Source organism: Canis lupus, chromosome 16 (assembly GCF_003254725.2).
Source record: "Canis lupus dingo isolate Sandy chromosome 16, ASM325472v2, whole genome shotgun sequence".
Lineage (NCBI taxonomy): Eukaryota > Metazoa > Chordata > Mammalia > Carnivora > Canidae > Canis > Canis lupus.
This window is the reverse complement of record NC_064258.1, coordinates 17,012,159-17,032,812: the sequence shown is the minus strand read 5'-3', so window position 1 is coordinate 17,032,812 and position 20,654 is coordinate 17,012,159. Positions and strand designations below refer to the sequence as shown.

The following is a 20,654-nucleotide window of genomic DNA, read 5'->3' as shown; positions in this document are numbered from 1 at the left end:
TTTAGGACTTGCTCATTCTTGATAATCATAAAATTTTGTTGCTTAGAAAAGAACAAAAGAAAACTACATAATCTATTATATGCTAATGAAGAAGAAATACCAGAATCGCAGATTTCAATGCCCGTGTTAATAACCTCACAATTATAGGGCCTCTCTCTCTCATGTCATTGATGGAGGATTCTGCTAGTTCTTGAATACATAACTCAGTGAGTTATGTAGTCTGATGCATTTTAGAGGGTAGAAAATTAATGTGAAAAGTATTAATCATCTGAAAAGTTAAAATATTTGACTACCTAGAGAAGAGAATTTTCTTCCTCTTCTATATTTAATATGATTTTGAAATAAGGCTGTTTATTTTAGACTTATCAAGGGTTTCAAAGGAGTTCTAGATTCTACTTTCTTATTTCTATCACTATTAGAACTATTTTTCAGTTCACTCTGATATCATGCAAGGTGTTGAAAATAGAGACAGTTGCTTTAAGAGCATAAAAGATGTTTTGATAAATTTGTAGCAAATACCACAACTTTTCACTTACTCTCATCTGTGTCTTTAGATGCTGGAAAAATAGATTATAGCCCTGATTTAATAATTGACTTAATTTAAAAAATTCTTTTATACTTACAACAAAACTATCCAGTTCAACCCTCCCTTACCCCTTGTTCAAAAAAGCATAGGAACTCGAAAAGAAGAGCAGTTTAAGAGAACAAGGAGAGGCAATTTGTAATTATTAACACTGAAGGGAAAAAAGATTACCCCCTTCCTTTCTGCTCATGTCCATCTGTTTTATGCTCACACTATAACCATAAATTATCAACTTGGAAACTGTTATGCTAAATAGGTAAACGAGTTCAGCATTTCAAACTGCAATAGAAATGATGTCAGTTGAAAATGTGGCATATTATTTAACTTATGGGAAAAATCAGGATTTTCCGGAGTATTTTTAATAATTTTAGATATCAGAATGTTGTCGATGTGTTGATATCAGACTTTTTCAGGAAGTAACACATAAGTCTGCATATAAACAAAACAACAGTAATAAATAACCCAAGTATTTATTTGTTAAAGTATCAGAGAATTTAACCTGTTTTCCCAAAGAATATTTTTATACATTGGGTAAAAATTCAGATCAGTTATTTGTATTTCAAGTAATTATTATCCTGATGAGTTAAAGCAAGCTGTTTACTCTATTAGCTTTCCTGTAATCTTTAAATACATTATCCTTTAAGTACTGTGATAGAGTGAGGTACATCTGTTCAGTTCATACAGCTATTGAATAGTAAAGGAAACTGACAATTTTAATGACAGGAAAAATATTGTTATACACTAGCAAAATTTAGCTTTCATGCAGTGTAGTAGCAGTGCAGAATACTGGTTGAGAATGTGGATACTGGAGCTACAGTTGCTAGCTCTAGACTTTGGACAAGTTACATTTTATCCCTCGGCGCATTTATCTCTAAAATGGGGATAATAAAATACTACTGGCCTTGTGAGTTGTGAGTAAAAGGTGCTTAGAGTGGTGTATAGAAGTACTCAATATATGTCAGCTATTGCTACAATTACAGAGAACAGTTAGCAAGAGAGTCTTTCCTTACGCTTGCTCTGTATTGCATACAAATTGGTTGGGATTGTGTCTGTTGAGCTACTTAGAATGTAGGATTAGGAAGTGAAAAAATAAGGCCAAGGTTTACTGATAGAGAACATTCACAATATGAGTCCCAACATTTGATTCTAAGATCATAGGCATTTTATGTCTATACTTTTAAGTTGCATAATACATGTTGAAAGATAAAAATAATAAGCCTGGTCTCTTAATATTTAACCTCTAATCAGAGTAAGAAAAGCAAGTATTTGTGTGTTATAACCTTTAATAAAATGTTTTAGCTCACGTTGGATTTTAATATTCCTTTGGATTTTTGCAGAATGCTGATTTTTCCCTTCTCTGTTATGTAGGGCCGTGGGTCAGGATTTCCAGGAAAGCGAAGACCCCGTGGTGCGGGGTTGTCAGGACGAGGTGGCAGAGGCAGGTCAAAATTGAAAAGTGGAATTGGAGCAGTTGTGTTACCTGGGGTAAGACACATGTCTCATTTGCTTTATCTTTGCTATTATAATCCATAATTTATTGAGTGATGATGATAATCTCATTTGTAAAATTACTAGATTGTAAGAGTCACGTAAATAAGCCAAAATTTTTATTTTACCTTATCTCCATTCCCCCCCCCCTTTTTTAAAAACACTTCTGGTCAAGTTTTCATTTAAATTTTCTTTAATATTTTATATTTCCCATCTTTTTACTCTTTTCTTACCTTCCTCTTTGACCTTTCTATGCCAACCATTCTTATATATATATATTGCTTCTTTAATAAAAGCAAATTCCTGTTACATTATTGCAAAAAACTTAATTTGAAAACCTTAAGTAGGTGTTTTAAGTTTATTGTAATATGGCTTACAGAAGAAACTAGAAATGTTGCAGATTAGTACATACTCTAAAAATGTTGAAGATTTTATGACTGTCTTTGATATATTTTAATTCAGGATTGATCAGTATTTGCTCAATGGCATGTATATGAGGCTTTATTTAAGTGTGTATTGAAAAAAATCTGTATTTGGCAAAGAGTGGCAAATATTTCATGTGGTAACTTTACTATTTTACCAAAATCCTGTTTTTCAAATTCTAATTGTCATTTTAAGTTCAGGAGAACAGGGATCCCTGGGTGGCTCAGTGGTTTAGCGCCTGCCTTTGGCCCAGGGCGCGATCCTGGAGACCCGGGATCGAATCCCACATCGGGCTCCCGGTGCATGGAGCCTGCTTCTCCCTCTGCCTGTGTCTCTCTGCCTGCCTCTCTCTCTCTCTCTCTCTCTCTCTCTGTGTGTGTGTGTGTGACTATCATAAATTAAAAAAATAAATAAGTTCAGGAGAACAGTGAATTGTTCAGTTTGTTCCACAGTTGGCTTATCTGTTCACCTATCAGAGGATTGTATGGTTGCTTCCATTTTTTGGCTATTAAAAACAAAACTGCTAAAGAAGAAAAAAAAACCCTGCTGTGAACTTTTATGTTAAATCTGTATGTGGACATGGATTTTGTTGTTTTCCAGTGAGTAGGTATCTGGGAGTGGGATGGCTCGATACCTGATAGGTGTATGCTTAAGAAGAGGACGCTTTTCAACTTGGGTGTGAAAAGTTGATGTTTGCAAGAGTGCATAGGGTTCCTGTTTCCTCCAAATACTTACCCTGTACTTTCTATGCTTAGTTTTAATTTCAGCCTCTTTAACAGGTGTGTTAATAGTACCTCTTTTGCATTTCTCTCGTGACTAATGATGTTGATCATCTTTTCAGATGCTTATTTCTTTGGTAAAGTCTTCAAATCTTTAGTATATTTTAAAAATTTGAGTAGGTTTTTTTTTTTTTTAACTTAGTTTTGCATTTTCTTAATGTATTCTAGACACAGATTCTTTGCCATGTCTTAACTGTTTGGAACAGCAAATGTTTTAATTTTGATGAAGTCCCATTTATTATTTTTTTCTTTTATGATTGTGCTTTTGGTGCCTGAGAAATAATTGCGTAACTCAAGTATAGAAACAGGTTCCATGATTTCTTCTAGTTTTTGGTTTTAGGTGTTGCATTTAACTACATCATCCAATGTTAATTAATTTATATGTATGAGATGAATATGGTTCAAAGGTCATATTTTTGTTTACTGAATGAATATCCAGTTGTTTAAGCACCATTTCTCTGAATTGTCTTTGTATCACTCTTAAAAATCAGTGTATTTGTGGATCTGATTTTAAAATCTTTGTGCTATACTAGTGATCCATTTCTCCATCTTTAGGCCAATGATACTATATTGAATACTTGTACTTTCTAACTACTATTGAAATCAGACACTGTTAGTCTTCTATTTTTTTACTTGGGGAAAGTTGAGGTTTTAATGGTGAAGAGTCTTTTAACCCATGAACATTGTATATCTCTGTTTCTTTAGGTCTTTTTAAATTTGTCAGATTGATATTTTTTTTACAACATAAATGTCTTTTGCATTATTTCTCAGATTTATCTCTAAGTTTTCCACATTTTCTCTGCTATTGTAAATGGCAGTGCTGTCTCAGTTCAAATTGTAGTTGTCTTTTGCTACTATCTAGAAACACTCATTTTTATGTATTGATTTTTGTATCCTATAACTTTACTAATAAACTCCTGTATGACTTCTAGTTGCTTATTTGTAGAGCCTGTTGAATTTTCTATACTTATGATCGTGATGTTTGCAAATAAAATTTTATGTCTGTTTAATCTGGAGGGTTTTTGTTTCTACTCTTTATTGCATTTCCTATAATCTTCAGTACAGTGTTAGAAGTGATGCGATAACCTTGTTTTCTTTCTGCTCTTGAGGAGAGAAAACATTTAATCTTATTTTTTTGTATATGTTTTTATTGGAATTCGATTTGCCAACATATAGCATAACACCCAGTGCTCATCCCGTCAAGTGCCCCCCTCAGTGCCCGTCACCCAGTCACCCCCCTGCCCACTTCCCTTTCCACAACCCCTTGTTTCCCAGAGTTTAGGAGTCTCTCATGTCCTGTCATCCTCACTGATATTTCCCACTCACTTTCTCTCCTTTCCCCTTTATTCCCAACATTTAATCTTTTGTCATGGAATATGGTGTTAGCTCTAGTTTTATTTTTTTGAAAGATTTATTTATTTTAGAGACTGAGAGAGGAAGTGTGTGCACGAGTGTGTGTGGGGAGGAGGACACAGGGTGATGGGGAGAGAGAATCTCTAGGATTTTTATGGTTTTAGGTCTTAAATTTAGATCCATTTTGTTTTGTTTTTTTTTTTTTTTTAATTTTTTTATTTATGATAGTCACACTCAGAGAGAGGCAGAGACACAGGCAGAGGGAGAAGCAGGCTCCACGCACCGGGAGCCCGATGTGGGACTCGATCCCGGGTCTCCAGGATCACGCCCTGGGCCAAAGGCCAGGCGCCAAACCGCTGCTCCACCCAGGGATCCCTTTAGATCCATTTTGAATTTATTTTCATATATGGTATAAGAAAGTGGCCCAAACTGTTGCTGTCCAGTTTTCCCAATAAGATTTGTTGAAGAGACTTTCACTTTTCATGGAAAGATTCTTAACTATATATTCAGTTTCTCTGGTAGGTATGTGCTATTTAGGTTATCTATCCTTATACGAATTTGTCTTTCAAGGAATTTGTCCATTTCATGTAAGTTGACAAATCTATTGGCCTATTATCCTTATAATATCTGTAGAATATGTAATGATGTCGCCTTCCTCATTCCCAATATTGGTGATGTGTGTCTTTTCCTGGTTGGTCTTGCTGCAGGTTTCTCAATCTTATTCATCTTGAGCCAGCTTTTGCTTTCATTTATTTTTCTCTGTTTTTTCCCCTCTATTTTAGATTTCATTGATTTCCACTTTGATCTTGACTGTTTTCTTCCTCTCACTTTGAGTTCAATTTGCTCTCCTTTTTTTTCTTTATTTACTTATGTTTTTGCTTGGAAATCCCCCACTTTTGAGGTTTGGGTTAAAGCTTTCTTTTTTCTTAGGCTTATATCTGTGGTCCGGCCAAATAAAACTGTCACTTTTAGGATAAATCAGACTAAGATGTATGTAGGCAATACTAGGACACTGTCTCAAAGATTGCCTTCTTTACCCTTAGGTTAGGGTTTATGTATCTAGTAATTTAAAGGTCATGAAATAAAGTATAAAATGAAAACAGTGGGTCATTAAGCTACATGATAGTGTTTTCCTTACACATGCAATTGCTGTTTAAAAACCTTGATTTTTGGGGATCCCTGGGTGGCTCAGCGATTTAGCATCTGCCTTCGGCCCAGGGAATGATCCTGGGGTCCCGGGATCGAGTCCTGCATCGGGCTTCCTGCAAGGAGCCTGCTTCTCCCTCTGCCTGTGTCTCTGCCTGTGTGTGTGTGTGTGTGTCTCATGAGTAAATAAATAAAATCTTTTAAAAAAAATAAAAATAAAAACCTTGATTTTTTTTTTTTTTTAAGTACTTACAATTTATGCTCTTTGAATCTAGGGGATATTGCAGCTTTCTATGCAGACTTTGTTTCTGGTTTATGCTGGGAATATTGTAGTCCATTCTTGTTTCTTATTTTGAATAAAACTGTTCTCTGAATTTTATTTTGAAAATAATATTTTATCATTTATTTGAGCCTATTCTCTAAGTATCATCTAATTATAGAACCTGTTTTGTTTTCTGTGTTGAAGATGGGGATGTAGAAATGGATACTTTTTATTTCAGTTTACTTTTGTTAGCTGTATTTTAGCTACTGCCACAGTTTCATATTGTAATAATATTTTCAGTATATCTTTAGTCCTGTGGGCGAATTACTGGTAACTTCACTTTTAGTAGACAATTATTACTAATGGAATGATATTTTACTTTATGAATCATCTTGTTTGACTTGCTAAAGTCTTAAAATGCTAATTTTGAGATATACTTTTTTTTTTTTTAAGAGAGGGTGGGGGAGAGGGAGAAAGAACTATAAGCTGGCTCCATGCCCAGTGCAGAGCCCAATGTGGGGCTTGATTTCACAACCCTGAGATCTTGATCTGAGCTGAAATCAAGAGTTAGATACTTAACCAACTGAGCCACCCATGCAACTTGAGATGCACATTTTAAAATATATTTCCTCAAAAAAGAATAAAAACATCCTGATAATCAAAGCTGTCTATACTTCTGCTGCCTCTTGAGTCTTGACATTTTTTCCTTTTACCTGTTTGGTGCATTTACAATATTAGGTTGATCCATATGAAGTTGCCAACTTTCAACCATTTTTGACCTGGAAAAACAGCAACTTATGATTGAACCTATTTTATGTGCTTGTAGACTGCACATAATTGCTTTGCATATTTTTGTACCATAGTGCTCTACCTCACATATGCTTCTGTGTCTTATTTTTCTACCCAGCTCTGTGGCGTGGTGAAATTTTTTTTTTTTTGATGGAAATCAAAACAAATTTCTACCACTGTTTTTTAAATGCTGCATCTTTCCAGTTTGGATTTGCCATGGTTTTAGTAATTCCCTAGTGATGACTATTTAGGTTGCTTACAGTTTTCTCTTACAGTCTTTAGACTTATTATGACTGTCAATTGCTTTTATGGTTGGTTCTATAATAAAACAGTAGTGCAGTCCATTAGAACTGCTTTTAATCTTATTTGCACTGAAAAATATTATTCCTGTAATATATTACATTTTTTTTAGTTCTTTCAGTCATTCCTCAAGAACAACAATACTATTACTTTTTATTTTGAACTTAACCTATTATGTTTCATGTCTGTCCTTCCAGGCTAGATTGTAAGCTTACTTTAAGGGAAGAGAAACATATTTTAAAATTTTGGCATTGGTCTCCCTGTTCTCTTTTTAGCAACAAATTTAGAGCTCTTTTCATAATAAGCATTCTGGAAATAATTATTAACAAGACAATGGGTACTTAGTTGATTTGGTGAAATTTAGCTAAGTCCAGAAATAGGTATCTATGGCTGGTAATCTTTTGGCTAAGACTGAAATTTTGATACATTATTCAAAATAATATTTCAAAGCGGTGCTGTCCAAAAGAAGTATATGTATATCACATATGCAATTTAAAACTTTATAGCTACATTAAAAAAGGGAAAAGGAACAGGTGAAATTTAACCTTAATGTATACCTACCTTTTGACCCAACATATCCAAAATATTACCATTTCAACATATATAAAATATGTAAAAATTATTTATAAGCTATATGTTTATGGGGATTTTTGGTTTGTTTGTTTGATACATAAGTCTTTGAAGCCTGGTAGGTATTTTATACTTCTAGCACATCTCAGTTTTGACTAGCAGGATTGCAGGTTTGAGAGTTACTGGAATGGAGTGTTAGAATTATATGTAGGTATATGTATGTCGTGATATATATGTATACACACACACAAATATAATACAGTTCCTTTTGTTTGTTTCTTCATAAAATTTATGGCTAATTAAGTCCTAATTAAGGGTGGTTTAATTTTCTCATTGGTCCTGATCTATGGGACTTGTAACTCTCTTCACTTCAGGTAACTGAAGTGTCAGGACTTACACCTTTATGATATTATCTTGGCAATGATAATCTAATTTGGAGTTGTTACTCTGAGACTTGGCAGAAGTTGTATTTTACATATGAATCTTCTCATGCTTCTTAAGTGTGCTATAAGTGAAGAGTGTGACTGTGCACTCTCTTTTGCTTTCTGTAGGTGTCTGCTACAGATGTTTCATCGAATAAGGATGAAGAAGAAAACTCCATGCACAACACGGTGGTGCTGTTTTCTAGCAGCGACAAGTTCACCTTGCACCAGGTTTGAGCTCAGTTCTCCTCCACTTCGAGTTCCTATCTCCCCCTTTCTGCTGTATCCCACATGCACTGAAGTCCTCTGCTCTTTAGCTTTAGAGCTCTATGAGCTAAAAAATAAAACTAGTACATTTTTATAACTGTGTCTTCGATGTCAATTACTATGTTCATGTTTTTAATTTCAGGATATGTGTGTAGTTTGTGGCAGTTTCGGCCAAGGGGCAGAGGGAAGACTGCTTGCCTGCTCTCAGTGTGGCCAGTGTTACCATCCGTACTGTGTCAGTATTAAGGTAAATAGACATACATTTAAATCTGTTAAAAATGTATTGAAATTTGATATTTCTTATAATTAATCATTTGCTAGGATTATTAGACATGTGACAGTATTTATTTAATATTTATATATTACCTTTCAAGTGTTAACTGAAAAAATTAACTCCTATAAATCTGTGCTCTTAAATTGTAGTGGTTATCCTGCTGTCTTGAAAAACTAAAAATAAAAAATGCATATCTTTAAAAGATACTTCATATTTTTATTTGTTAAGGAATGAGGTTTAGTCAATCCATTCTGTCGGCTGATAATAAAAAAAAGTTGACACCAACCACAGACCTTAATAAAAATCCATTCATTCACCTGTCCCTTCCCATGTTCATTCTTCTGAATCCTCACCTGTATATGAAAGGACATTTTCTGTAAGGCATCTTGAACCAGTAGGTATTTTAAAATCCATTTTGGAGCAATTTTGACCATTTCTTCATATTTCTTTTTCTGTTCCCCACACCTCTTTTCTGGAATCTTAGTTGTATATGTGCATAATTGCATGATACTGTCTCCAGATTGTTCTCACTTTGTTGATTTTTCTCTAGTTGCTTTTCTCTCTGCACCTTAATGTGTATAGTTTCTATTACATTCCCCAAACTCATTTAAAAAAAGATTTATTTATTTGACAAAGAGAACATGAGCAGGAAAAGCGGAAGGAGAGGGAGAGAGAATATTAAGCAGACTCTGTGCTATGCAGAGCCTGATGCAGGGCTCAGTCTCAAGACCCTGAGTCATGACCTGAGCCAAAACCAGGAGTGAGATGCTCAACTGAGTGTGCTACCCAGGAACCCCTCCCCAAACTCACTTTTATACTAATGCAGTATCTAATCTATTTTTAGATCCATCTAGTCGATTTTTCACCAAGATGATTATATTTTTTAATCTTGGTTTTATTTTATAGTTAAAGTTACCTTATAGTTCCAAATCATTTTCTTCATTGAGGTTTTTTCTTTCAAGTCCTTGTAGGTATTTGTAATTGTTAATTCTACCATATTTGACATTTCTCATTATTAGTATTAGCTTGCTTTCCTCCTTACCAGGATGTATGTATGTATGTATTTTCTTATTTGGTAATTTTTGATTGAATGTGGTAGTTGTACGTTTTGATATTGTTGGGAGTTTGGATTTTGTTTTTTTTAAAAAAAGTATGGAGTTTTTGTGGCAGGCAGTTACTGTAGACATTCGAATTGTTTGAAGCTTCTCTAGGCTTTCTGGGGTGGATCTAGAGAACCTTCACTTGGCAGTAGCTATTCTCAGACTTTTGGGTCTTAGAACTGTTAACACTCTAAAATTCTTTTTTTTTTTTTAAACACTAAAATTCTTAAGGACCCTGTAGAGCTTTGAGGAGGATAATTATTGAATATTTACCATCTTAGAAATTACTGAGAATATTTTTTTCACTGAGAATATTTTAAAACATAAATACACAAGCATATTTATTGTGATGTCATGCAATGATGTTTTATATTTTATATATCATGTAGCCTCTGCAAAATAGCACTGTGATTGGATTAAAGTAAAAAAGGCAAATAACATCTTAGTTATCATCATTATGAAAATAGTTTTGACCTTATAGACCCACTAGGGTTTCCTAGATCACACTGTAGTAACTGCTTTTCTATAGCATGAGTTTAATATGTGACCTTTATGACATCTCTCCCATATCCTTCCCTGCCATGAGTTCCCCATGACCTCCTTGCCAGTGTCTTTTTACTCTGGTTGAGATTCAGATGTCTTCAGCATTGTGTGAGCTGTTGGAATTGTTCAACTTATAAATTCTCAATAGCTCTTCTTTGTCCTGCTTGTGTGTCCTTGTTTGACCTCCTATGTATGCAGCTCGATGTTTAGCCAAAGACTTGAGGGAAATTATGTGTAGATTTCTGGAGCTCTTGCTCTTTATATCTCCTTCCTTTCCAAGACTTTGCTCTGCTAGTTACAACTGCCTCAGCCTCCCAGAACTCTATCATGTGTCTTAAACTCAGACCATTGTACCCTGCTGGTGTTCTCCTTCTTTGGCAGCATTCTGGAAACTGTCTATTGCAAAATATCATAGGATTCACCTCACTTGTTTCTCTCTTCTCAGAAACCACAGCCCTGTCCTGCCTTTTTGTTCAGTATCTGAAACAAGTGTTTCATATATTTTGCCCCATTTTCTAGTATTTTATGTTGAGAGAAAGGTCTCATCCCAGGTACTTCATCATTGTTGAAACAGATATTCTCAAATCTATCAACTTTAGACATGGTGCCATGAATGAAACCCTGGATCATTCCTTTCTTGAAACAGCTTTTGAAACTAAAAACTAAGCCAGTTCAGTAGAAAGAAAGAGTTGATATTAGAGCTCCACAAACTCTACTGGGAGCTGGGGATCTTTCAGTGGGGAAAGGTTGTCCAGACATGGCAGTGCTGCATGGAGCTCAGAGAACACATGAACACAGCAGCCCAGGGTCGGGAGGGAGGAGGTGTGGACCAATTGTCTGGAGCTGCTTACTTGAATGGTGGTGGGCATAGTTAACCAGGTTGAGGTGTGCTGGAGAATGAATATTGCTGAGTGACTTGGGAATTTGGCTGTAAAGGGCCACAGAGTAGGTGTCTGTGAAATAGGAAAACTTAGGAAAGAAGATACATTACAGCTTGGATGTATCTCCCACTTTATCTTCATCTTACTGCCTCTCCAAGCCAGAGACAGGTCAGTCACATCACACAGGCCAAATCTGTTTCTATAAATGAAATTTGTTTTTTGTTTTTTTTTTTTAATTTTTTTAAATTTTTATTTATTTATGATAGTCACAGAGAGAGAGAGAGAGAGGCAGAGACATAGGCAGAGGGAGAAGCAGGCTCCATGCACCGGGAGCCTGATGTGGGATTCGATCCCGGGTCTCCAGGATCGCGCCCTGGGCCAAAGGCAGGCGCCAAACCGCTGCGCCACCCAGGGATCCCTCTATAAATGAAATTTGATTGAAACACAACTGTATTCTTTTGTTTACATATGTCGTTGTGTGGTTTATACTGTAATGGCACAGTTGTGTAGTTCACAAACCATATGCCTCACAAAGTTCAGAGTATTTACTGACTCTTTATACAAAAAAAAAAAAACAAAAAAGTTGGCTGGTTACTCCTCTAAGCCACTCTGCTCCTCCTATCCATTTAGGTCAATAATATATGATAACTTGATAATCTGTGACTAATTTAAAAGAATCAGTTAATCAGAGTAATAAATGTTACATACTTACAAGTTAAATAGCTTTAAAAGCCTTAGGATGACTGGCCAGCCCCTGTCCTACTCTGCCTCAACATTTCAGTCCTTCCAGGCAGCCACGTCTGATCCTTGCAGGTCTTTCTAGTAGTTACCTTGATAGTTCTAAATAACAGGCTGGTGTTCCTGCTGTATCTGTGTTAGATTTCATTGACTTTCTGCTAGGAATAAATATATGCTGATTTAGGTCTTCAAACATACCCCCCCCCCCCCCCCCCCGTTCCCCAGCATCCTTCCAGTGTAGTTGTTCTACTATGTTTAGTTAATAAACAGTGTCGGTTATGACTCAGCACATATTCACTGGAGACCTGAATAGTATACTCTGGCTTTGTCCTTTTTTTTGGCTTTGTCTTTCATGGAATTTTTAATAGAAAAAAGAAAGTAATGATTCATGATTCTTCAATTAGTTTTTGTTGTGTTTTGTTTTTACCTACTATAGAAGCATGATCGTATCAAATGATTCTGGCAAGTAACTTTTTACCTGGAAAAAGTCCTACCCCTTCCCGACACTCCCATTTTCTCTCTGTGTGCTGGTAGCTTGTAGGTCTCTTGCTCAGCGCTCATTCTTCAGCTTCTCTGAGCTGAGGTCCTATGTTGGGTTCATCGTTTCCTGCATCACATGACTTTCTTGTTCTTGGTATAACCCTCATTTCCTTCCTCATGTCCTTACCTCCATTCCAAGAGGTGTTTGGGAGCTGAAGTTTGAGTCTTTGTATCCCTAAAGGAATTACACTTTTCACACTTAATTGCTTGTTTCCTTGGTTAAGAACTGTATCTTGAGAAGTTTATTCCTATACATTTGGAAACTGCTACTCTATTTTAGTATCCAGAGTTGGAAAGTTTGATGCCATTTTGATGGTTGTTCCTTACTTAGCTTTCTTATTTTCCTCTCAGGTAGCTTTTAGACTTTCTTATTAATACCTCATGATCTCAATTTTTATTCTGTATTTTAATTGCTTGCTGTCTCATTATAACACAACTACATTGTGGTCTTGTCTATAAATTCTAGTGTTTTGAGAGCTTTCATTTGGTTCCAAATTTATAATCGTATGTGGTATGGCTACTTTGAGGAGTTTATCCGAAGGATACAGATTCTCAAACTTGCCTGCTAACTTAGATTCTGTGGTAGAAGAGTAATGAACTTCACAAGTCCCAGCTTCATGGCCTAAAATCCTCCAAGATCATGAAATGTCCTTGGGACATATTTTCTTGGGAATTCATGCTTTATTTATTTTTTTTAGATTTTTAAATACTGATTTTAATATATAAATCCTTTTGCAGTATACACAGGTTTCAGAAGTATGAATTCATGAAACATCACAGATGGAAACTAGGCCAGTACATTTTCAAAACCAAATAACAGTAATGGGGCAATATACTTGATTTCCTCAAATCTAGTCACCACATCTATAAGGTGGACGTAAAGTGCAGAGGACACAGAGTTAACGTGGCCTAACAAAAGGCATTAAAATGTGTACCACTCTCTTACTCTATCCGGTAGGTGGACTTGTGAGGGTCCATGGACGTTCCCAGCCCAGGGGGTGGGCCCCTGTTGATGCCCAGTACATGTTACTTGCTTGCCTTTCCTCTGCTTCTAGGTCCATAAGCACCACATATTCATTTATATCATGTAAACGGAGGTGTTGGCCACTGTCTGAATCACTTGCATGGGGTGTTTCTCTTACAGATCACCAAAGTCGTTCTTAGCAAAGGTTGGAGGTGTTTGGAATGCACCGTGTGTGAAGCTTGTGGGAAGGCGAGTGACCCCGGACGGCTCCTGCTCTGTGATGACTGTGACATAAGCTACCACACCTACTGCCTCGCCCCTCCTCTGCAGACCGTGCCCAAGGGGGGCTGGAAGTGCAAATGGTACTCCGGGGCTTACCTCTCCCTCCTTAAGCCTGTCCAGTGCACAGTGTTCCCGCAGGAGTTCTTAAGCATTAGCTGCACCCACTTCACGGCATGATACATGTTTGCTGTGACAGATATCATGCCATGACTCAGAAACATGTTAGATATGCATTGAATAATTTCCCCCATTCTGTCCTCGTGTAGCTGCTTGAATTACAGTAACTACATAACTACGTAAATAAACCTGAGACCTGTTGGTGGGGGGGTGTCGGGTTTCAGGTGTGTTTGGTGCCGACACTGTGGAGCCACGTCTGCAGGCCTGAGATGTGAGTGGCAGAACAATTACACACAGTGCGCTCCCTGTGCAAGCTTGTCTTCCTGCCCCGTCTGCTGTCGGAACTATCGAGAAGACGACCTCATTCTACAGTGTAGACAGTGCGATAGGTATTGTGCTACTCTGGAAATGTTTTTGTCTTCTGCAAGCTTTTCTCTTTAAATATAGCAAAAGGAAATTGGAAAATAACTTTCTTCCATCTTAAATTTAAGAAACAAGACTTTTTTGCTTTCCAGATTTTCTGTCAGCTAGAAACTTACAGAAGTTTCCAGTTTTGTATCTGTAATTCCAGACTAAGATTTTTAACTTGTGGTTTTTAAGGGTTTATGAATCCCTTGAAATTAGATGCAGAATTATTTCCTGCATATATGCATTTTTCTTTGGAGGGTTTCTGAATCTTTTATTAGATTCTACAAATGAGCTCACACATTTTATTTTCTTTAAACTTCTTTTTCTTAAAGCTGTAGATACTAAATGTCTAGATACTGGGCACCAGCTCCCACCCTCTCTCAGTCATATGTGAGCAGCTTCAAAATCGAGCATGTTTTCTTTGGTTTTAGTGGTATGTTAACTGTACTCTGTTAATAGCACTGTCCATGTAAAAGTAGTAGTAGTAGTAGTAGTATCAGTAATACAAGATTCTCAGGACTCTACCTGTCGATTCTTTGTTCAAAGGCAAGATAAGCTCCTTTTCTCCCCCCAGTTAACATTTAGCCTCAAATACGTGAGCTACATCTACTCCACAGTAGACCCGTCCCATGGAGCTAATATACAGGAAACCACTTGCAGCCTTCTGAATTCCTACATCCTTGCCCTACTAGCTTCCTTGCTACTCTATTTCTGATAGATTGAATATATGATCATAAAACGTTACTCCATCCTCCATGTGCTCTTGCTTCCTACCTAGTACTTGATCTCATTTTGTTTTTCCTTCCTTATTCTCAGCTCTGAGAGTTTTTATGGGTTAGTGGGCATGATTAGGAGACAGGGCAACATGGGCAAGGTTGGAGGAGCATTTGAAGGGCTTTTGATGTGGCAACTGTCAGGTCCCCTGACAGTTTTATTTGTTTTAATGTATAAAATATGGTCTTTTTAGATGGATGCATGCAGTTTGTCAAAACTTAAATACAGAAGAGGAAGTGGAAAATGTAGCAGACATTGGTTTTGATTGTAGCATGTGCAGACCCTATATGCCTACGTCAAATGGTAAGAAAACAATGTGAACAGTGGGTCTGTGCTCCTGTAACTCACTTGTGCCTTGCTGTTGATAACCAGTGAGTGGGTTTGCCTCTCTTTTTCTTTTCTGTGAAACCGTTATTTGGACAAGTATTTTATGAAAACTAAGTTATTTTAGTTATAAAGTAACTCTTATTATCCCAACTTAATACATTAAAACCATTTGCTTACGTAAAGAAAATAAGTACGTATTATAAATCTAAAATGTAATTTTGTGGACAGCTCCAGTGGCCCAGTGGTCTGGCGCTGCCTTCCACCTGGGGTGTGGTCCTAGAGACCCAGGATCGGGTCTGCATCAGGCTCCCTGGATGGAGCCTGCTTCTCCCTCTGCCTGTGTCTCTGCCCCCCCTCCCCCCGTGTCTCTCATGAATAAATAAATAAAATCTTAAAAAAGAAGTAAAAATAAAATGTAATTTTGCTTTTGTGACACACAATCTTGTAGTTATTAGCAATATGTAGAAATCCAGTATGTTGACCCTTTTTCTCTCCATAATATGTATTTCCTTTTCTGCTTCTCATTGTTTTTCAAGACAGCCTTTAGCTCTATTTAGTGTTTAAGTATTTATTTATTTAAAATGGGTACAGAATAGAAAATTTAATTCTATGTAAATCCTTTTAAATATTCCTTTTTTTTTTTTGAAAAAATTACAGTTTTTTTTTCCCTCCATTTCAGTGCCTTCCTCAGACTGCTGTGAATCTTCACTTGTAGCACAGATTGTCACAAAAGTGAAAGAACTAGGTAAAATCTGAAATGGTTTGCTTGACTATTCTTTACAGAAAGCGTGTAAATACTTAATTATTTATACAGGTGACTTGCCACATGTTCCACAAAACTTGCCTTTATGAGTGTTCAGCCTAAGTTTCCTAATGTTGTAAATCATTTCTATAACTGACATATACGATGTTCATCTTATCCAGCTGTAGTGTGAACACTGTTCTGATAAATCTCAGCAAAATGGTAGTGAAATAACCACTGTTGAAGTACTCACTAACTCCATACTTGCTTTGGTTTCATCAATACGTTACTGTGTTTAGTAATCAATTAGCAGAAAATGAGGCCTGGTTAACAAATAGTGGTTTTGTTTTGTTTGTTTGTTTGTTTTAAAGAATGAATTCAATCTTTTACTTTTTTTTTTCTGTAATGTATCAGCTAGAGTGGTGACTAATAGGATAATTTTATTAAACTATTGTTCTTTTGTCTAATTCTATATGATATCAGATACAAAAACATTTGGATAGTACAGAAATTGTTGTAATGGATAGCAATTTTGTACATTTAAAAATTTGCAGGATTTCTATTTATTATATTAATACTTGGCTCTCCAAATGGGCTTCTCTAGTATTTTTGTTTTTCTTACATAAATTCTCACCTTTTAGTCTGAAAAGATACTCCAGGAAAAAACTCATAGACAGGTAGCTGAAGCATTACTTTTAGCTTCAGTGATTTCTTTCTGAACCCTTATGTTGATACATGAGAAAAACACATCAGGTAGGCCATTTTTAATGAAACTTAGGACTTTCTGCTTACAATCTGAAGAAGTTCGGCCAGTATTTCTTAGTTTCAACTGAATACTCTTAATTATTCCTGCATTCCACAGATAATTGCTTTATAGTCACATTCTCTTCACAAGGCATTTTGGAACAGCAGTCAGTTTATCACTGCAAATTAACTTGAGAGTTTTAATACACATATCCTTGGGATATTGTAATTTCAGATCCACCCAAGACATACACCCAGGATGGTGTGTGTTTGACTGAATCAGGGATGACTCAGTTACAAAGCCTCACAGTCACAGTTCCACGAAGAAAACGGTCAAAACCAAAGTTGAAGTTGAAGATTATAAATCAGAATAGCGTGGCTGTCCTTCAGACTCCTCCAGACATCCAGTCAGAACATTCAAGGGATGGAGAAATGGATGATAGTCGAGGTAATACTGATTTATTTTCCATTGAATATGTTCACAAGAATTAAAGCATATAAAATAGCTTTGGAATACATATGTTTTATCTCAGGGCAAATTCTACTAACTTGGGTAACCCTTGATAAAACCATGGCCTTTCTAGGTGAGTTGTCTTCTTGGATTTTTTGGATTCTCTTCCTTTCACATAGTCTCTAGAACAGACTTATTAATTAATATTATAGAAACTTCCAGGAACACCATATCTTTGAGGATAATGGATGGGAAGGTTCAGAGGGCTTCACTTTAGTTTGCTAGGTGGCAGCATGAACCTCAGGTGCTATAAGCTCAGCTTCCATGGTTCTGTTAGATTAGAACTTGATCCATGCATTCCTACATGGAAAACCATTATTAATGTTCAAGTGCAAATTTATGTTCACAGGTGTTCATCATAAACTTAGCTGTTTGTACATATTTTCTTGAACCCAGGAGATATCCAAGGATTTTTTAGCTGAATCCTTGAGATGACAAAACTACTTTAGTAGTATAAAATTCAATATGAGTTCTATTTTTGCTTATCTCTGAAGATCACTACAAGCTTGTTTCTTTTAGGTTGATTATTTTCAGCTGACTCAAAAATAAAGTAGTGAATACTTTTGTTCCATCACATTGTGTTATTCACCAGTATTTATCGAATGCCTACCTTGTGTGGGATGTTGGAAATTATGTCAGTGAACGAAGCAGATGGAATTCTCCACTCATGTAACTTATTCTTTAATGTTAGGAGAAAAGATTACTACTACTACTACTACTAATAATAATAATAATAACATAGTAAAGGAATTGATTATGTGTGTGACAAATGCCGTAGCAAAACTTGCATTGGAGTAAGGGGAATTGGCAGTGCGTATGGTGAAGTGAGGCATCAAATGAACCAAAAGCAGTATTTGAGTGCAGACTTGAAAGAGGTGAGTGAGTGAGTGAGTGAGCCACTTGGTCATCTGAGGGCAGAACATCCTAGATAGCAAGAAAGCCATTGCACAGGCTGTGGGTAGCTGTGTGCCCATTGTGTTTGAGAAATGTCATGAATATCAGGGTATCCCGCAGTGAACGATGGTGACAGTAGGTGATGAGATCACAGGTTTGAGAGACCAGCTGTGACCTAGTAGGTCACATAGAACCATAAGATGATGCTTAAGGGGTTTTAAGTTTCCTTTGGATGGATTGGGAGGTAATTGGAGGTTTCTGAGAATAGTAGCTTAATCTTATTCATTTTATAAGAGGCACACTCAGCTGTAATGTGACTAGACTTTGCCCCAGGAGTTGTGGCACATGGGTCAGATAGGGACTGTTGCAGTAGTAGCTGGATGAGAGAGGTGGTTCTGGTTAAGAGTGGCTGTCTGACCAGTTAGTCCTCACATTTCTTTCACAGAGGTATGTGTTTGAGTCTATGTGGTTGGGAGAAAAACTCTGGTTCTCATGTATAACTGATGTTCAAATACTGTTAAACAGAAAGTTTGATTTTAAAGTTTTAGTGATTTGAGGCTTGTGAAGAAACCATCTGTGTATCTGGGAGGAATTGAGCAAATTATCATTAACCAGAGTACAGTGAAGAGTTCTAGTTTCTAAGGACAGTAGATGTCTGAAAAATCCCATATATACGTAAATCTGGGGAATGCTGCATTTCACAAAATTTGAAACATTTCATTACAGTACAGATTAATTTCCAAAGTAATGAGATTATAGAACCTTTGAAAAACATGGCAAAACAACAACAAAAAGGCTTGAGAAGATTTTCCCTTTGACTACTGTTCTGTACAATACCACTCAGGCAAACAATGGATGTTTCTTCAACTGGGCAGTTTCCAAGTTGAGGTGATCTGAAAGTGCTTCCCCATAAAAGAAAGAAGTAATGTTATACATGATATTATATGTAAATAGGTCCTAGATTCCACAGGAGTCTACAAAGGCCAAATGAACTTCGGATACTCCTGAAATATTGTAACAATGTCCTTTTGTTGTTGCTTTTGCCATTGACTCTTTGGATAAATGTTTCTTCAGGAAAATAAGTCATAAAGAGCCATGTTAGCATATTAGAAACAAATTCTTTGTGCCACAGAAGCAGGCTTTTTTCTAATTCACTTAACTAGGATCTGGGATCTGGAAACCTTATTAGTACAAAATAAAATCCAAAATGTAGAGCAAACAGAAATGCTGTGTGTGTCTCGAGTGGGAACATGGTGCTTCCCCCTCTAGTTGGATGCCTGGACCTGTGGGCCTACAGTTGCATTTAGGCTCTAGCAGGCAAGGGGTGGGGGTAGATAGAGTGGAGCCAGGAATGACATTAAATAGTGGGAGGAGAGAGCAAGCAGCCAGGAGGATAGGTTATTAAGGCCTGTGACGTTAGCACTAATTCTCTCAAGTTCTTAAATTATGTTCACGTGGTATAAAACTGAAAAAGAATAAGGGTAAGTCATGAAAAGTGCCACTTTCTCCCTGTCCTCCATTTTGGATGGAGAGGTTTTGGTAACTAGGTGCTACTCAGTTACACCTGTTGCTGGACCTCAGGAGAGGGTCCAGGCTAGAGAGACCACCTTAGGGTCCTGAGCCTGCAGATGTAATTGAAGGTATGTGAATGACTTGTAAAGTGTACGCCGATTTATGATGACTTGAGTGTTCTCTGTATTTCCTCTTTCCTCAGGCTCATGTTTCATTTCCTGAAAACAGTGCATTAAGCAGCATGAGTTCTACAACCTTTTGGCGCCTTTCCCATCTTTTTCTCTACTTTCCCCACCTGCTGGGACATATAATTAAAATGGCTCAGTGGCCTCTTTGCTTGGCATTTTCTGTTACATAGGAATTATGTATTTGATAGATTTTTCCAACTTTATCTGTACATTTACTTTTTTCCCAGAAGGAGAACTTCTGGACTGTGATGGGAAATCAGAATCCAGTCCTGAACGGGAAGCAGTGGACGATGAAACTAAGGGGGTCGAAGGAACAGACGGTGTGAAAAAGAGAAAAAGGAAACCGTACAGACCAGGTACAGTCCTGAGCTAGACATTTTAATGTAATCAAAACTTAGTTAATTAAAAAAATACAGTATTGAGGGCTTCAATTATAATTAAATAATCAGGATGAGATGTAAGATGAGATGTAGATACTTAACTCTCTGAAACTTGAATGTAGATATCGAAGGACTGAATTACTTCAGTATGCTTTTAGGTGGGAGATTCCTTAGGTCAAGTATGTGAATACTTCACAAAATATCATTATTTTAATGCCTTATCCTAAATGTTGTCCATGTTTTAAATGCTTTACTACATTGGCTTTTATTTATACTTGGACTTTAAAGCCATTTGTTTTTCCCTTAATGTGTACTTCTGTAATTCTTTTACTTTTCAGCATTCATTCTTATAT

At 36.5% G+C, this 20,654-nt stretch overlaps 1 protein-coding gene across 21 annotated transcripts in view; it reads left to right on the top strand.

Annotated features, from left to right (window-relative positions):
* The window catches only part of KMT2C (lysine methyltransferase 2C), a 284,078-nt gene that overhangs the window by 194,633 nt on the left and 68,791 nt on the right, over window positions 1-20,654 (top strand). For 19 of the 21 annotated variants that reach the window (XM_049094712.1, XM_025452148.3, XM_035699675.2 and 16 more), the window contains 9 exons: window positions 1,952-2,068; window positions 8,245-8,346; window positions 8,525-8,629; window positions 13,603-13,784; window positions 14,046-14,210; window positions 15,197-15,306; window positions 16,010-16,075; window positions 17,052-17,264; window positions 20,149-20,277. In XM_049094712.1, coding sequence (XP_048950669.1) covers window positions 1,952-2,068; window positions 8,245-8,346; window positions 8,525-8,629; window positions 13,603-13,784; window positions 14,046-14,210; window positions 15,197-15,306; window positions 16,010-16,075; window positions 17,052-17,264; window positions 20,149-20,277 — 1,189 coding nt within the window. The remainder of the gene's footprint in view (window positions 1-1,951; window positions 2,069-8,244; window positions 8,347-8,524; window positions 8,630-13,602; window positions 13,785-14,045; window positions 14,211-15,196; window positions 15,307-16,009; window positions 16,076-17,051; window positions 17,265-20,148; window positions 20,278-20,654) is intronic. The other 2 variants (XM_049094707.1, XM_025452168.3) reach the window with 1 other exon arrangement.